The sequence below is a fragment of the Armigeres subalbatus genome, chromosome 2 (assembly GCF_024139115.2).
Source record: "Armigeres subalbatus isolate Guangzhou_Male chromosome 2, GZ_Asu_2, whole genome shotgun sequence".
Classification (NCBI taxonomy): domain Eukaryota; kingdom Metazoa; phylum Arthropoda; class Insecta; order Diptera; family Culicidae; genus Armigeres; species Armigeres subalbatus.
In genome coordinates, this window is record NC_085140.1 from 359827233 (window position 1) to 359829540 (window position 2308).

General features: G+C 37.2%; 1 protein-coding gene across 1 annotated transcript; it reads right to left on the reverse strand.

The window, feature by feature from the left end:
• Window positions 1-251: 251 nt before the first annotated feature.
• Window positions 252-542, reverse strand: LOC134210076 (uncharacterized). The gene has a single exon (XM_062686101.1). It carries the CDS (start codon window positions 540-542, stop codon window positions 252-254), a length of 291 nt encoding a protein of 96 aa, XP_062542085.1.
• Window positions 543-2308: the final 1766 nt, after the last annotated feature.

Genomic DNA, 2308 nt, shown 5'->3' on the forward strand with positions numbered 1-2308 from the left:
TCATAAATATAAATAAAAAATTATATGTTTGGAAAAAATCTCAATAGACAATTAAAAAACCCAGAAAAATATCTTTACGTAATTAATGTACAATTTCTTGCTTAATAATCGAAAAATTCACAACCACGAGTTACTTTCAACTGGACAATAAATTTAAATTTAACATGGCTAAGGCAGCTAACCATCTTATTAAAAAATAAAAGTAAAATAAATATGCTTTGCAAAACGTTTATTATCACGAATCCTTTGGTTTAGCCTCTGTGGTAGCCATGATTGTATCCACCACCATGTCCATATCCATGTCCTCCATGCCCATGTCCGTAGCCGCCGTGTCCATGGCCGTACCCTCCATGTCCACCGCGACCGGGTCCAAATCCGCCATGACCACCATATCCTCCGTGTCCTCCATGTCCTCCAAATTGGCGTTTCACTCGGTTCACGGATTCAAGGGGTGCTGGAAGATCGTCCAATTGTTGTTGCGCATTGGCGTTTACAATCAACACCAGAACCAGCACCGCTAAACCACAAACAATCCACTTCATTTTGCACACGTTATAAAATCTGATTTTGAACTGATTATTACCTCAACACGCCAACTCCTTTTTATACCATTTATTTCTTGCAATAACAAACGATGTTTTCCTTTCAATTTCAAATTTGGATCAGTGTCAGAAAGAAGCACATAGTAATATGTATGGATCACACGGATGATTCCAAATCCTGCGACAAAGCTAAACCGGTATTACCTCATTAATAAAATATTAAAATTATAAAAATTCTATTTTTCATCTGATTCATAGCTGTATTATCGTCTTTCGTCCTGTTTGGCGTGTTGAGCGATCAACATTCCCAATCAATTTGTAGCAGAAACTGTGTTTATACATAAGTACAGTAAAGAACATAGAGGAAACAAACATGTTAACGTTATTTCTTAAAATCGAATCTACAGCTTGCGCAGGGTCAGAACGATTGGGGAATCCCTTACATGATGTATAGGCACATGTAGGTTGAACGGAAGGTCAATCACCACCAAACGAGGGGAGTTGTTTTGTTGTTTGTTGTTTGCGGAGACTACAAAAGTCCAGTTTGATTCGTTATTCTTACATATAGATATTGCGTCAATGTAAAACAAGACAAACAATCATTACTCAAAGGAGTATACATAGAACAGTTAGCGATCTGTACACCTAGGCCAACTCTAAAAGCAGTTCAAAATAGAAAAATACATTCCTGGTGCCCCCACCAGGGTTAGTACACTAATTAATAATTTGAGTGTATTACTTCTACGTGAAGTTAAACGATTTACAATGATATGGAAATGCTAATATGTATCATCTAAACTTAGACGTACATGTTCATGATAGAATTAGAGGCGAAAGTATAGAATTGATGGGCATCCATCAATTCAGCTGTTGTTGGTCGACGGTACAGCAGCAGTAAGTTGTGACGAGACCCGTGACAGACGCATGGAGAAAACAGAACTGGGCAATAAAAATCTTATTCGACTAGATGCTGATATCATATTAGAAAATTTAGAGACAGTACTCGTCGATAGAAAACCCTTCCGCACGCGATGGCATATGAGCAAATCAAACCACCTTCCTTTTGGCAGTGGAGATATATCAGCTTCCACACTCATATTCTTCCCTCTCCCTTCATACGGGAGTTTGGCAGAGGAAGGTCGTGCTCGCTTTCAAATGAACTTCTATTAAAAAAAAAAACATTCTACATGCCTGCCGTATCCTAACGGGAACTATCAATTTCTTATACTTTCGCCTGTAATTCTACCATGATACATGTTCATCTAAGTTTGGAAGATGATATTGTAAATCGTTTAACTTCACGTAGAAAGTAATACACTCAAATCATTAATTAGTGTACTAACCCTGGTGGGGGCACCAGGAATGTATTTTTCTATTTTGAACTGCTTTTAGAGTTGGCCTAGGTGTACAGATCGCTAACTGTTCTTTTTATAGGTACCAATATTTATTCAAATTTCGAAGTGTTAGTTATAAGTTTTATCAATGTTAGTCTTAATTTACACTCTTTAATTAAACTTTGCTTATGGAAGGTCCCAAGGTTGGATCTGAAGGGTGGCCATTTTTAACCCCCCTCTCCTTCCTATTGCCCCTGGTCGAGTGAAGAACTGATTCAAATATCAAAATACACATTAATGAAGGAAAAAAAAGAAGAGTTTATGACGGTGTTTTCCAAAAGCAAAATTTTTCTGATTAGGGTGCCAATGGAACGTATGGGAAAAAAATTGTCATCGAATTTCAAAAAACGACATTGCTCACAAGTTTCATTA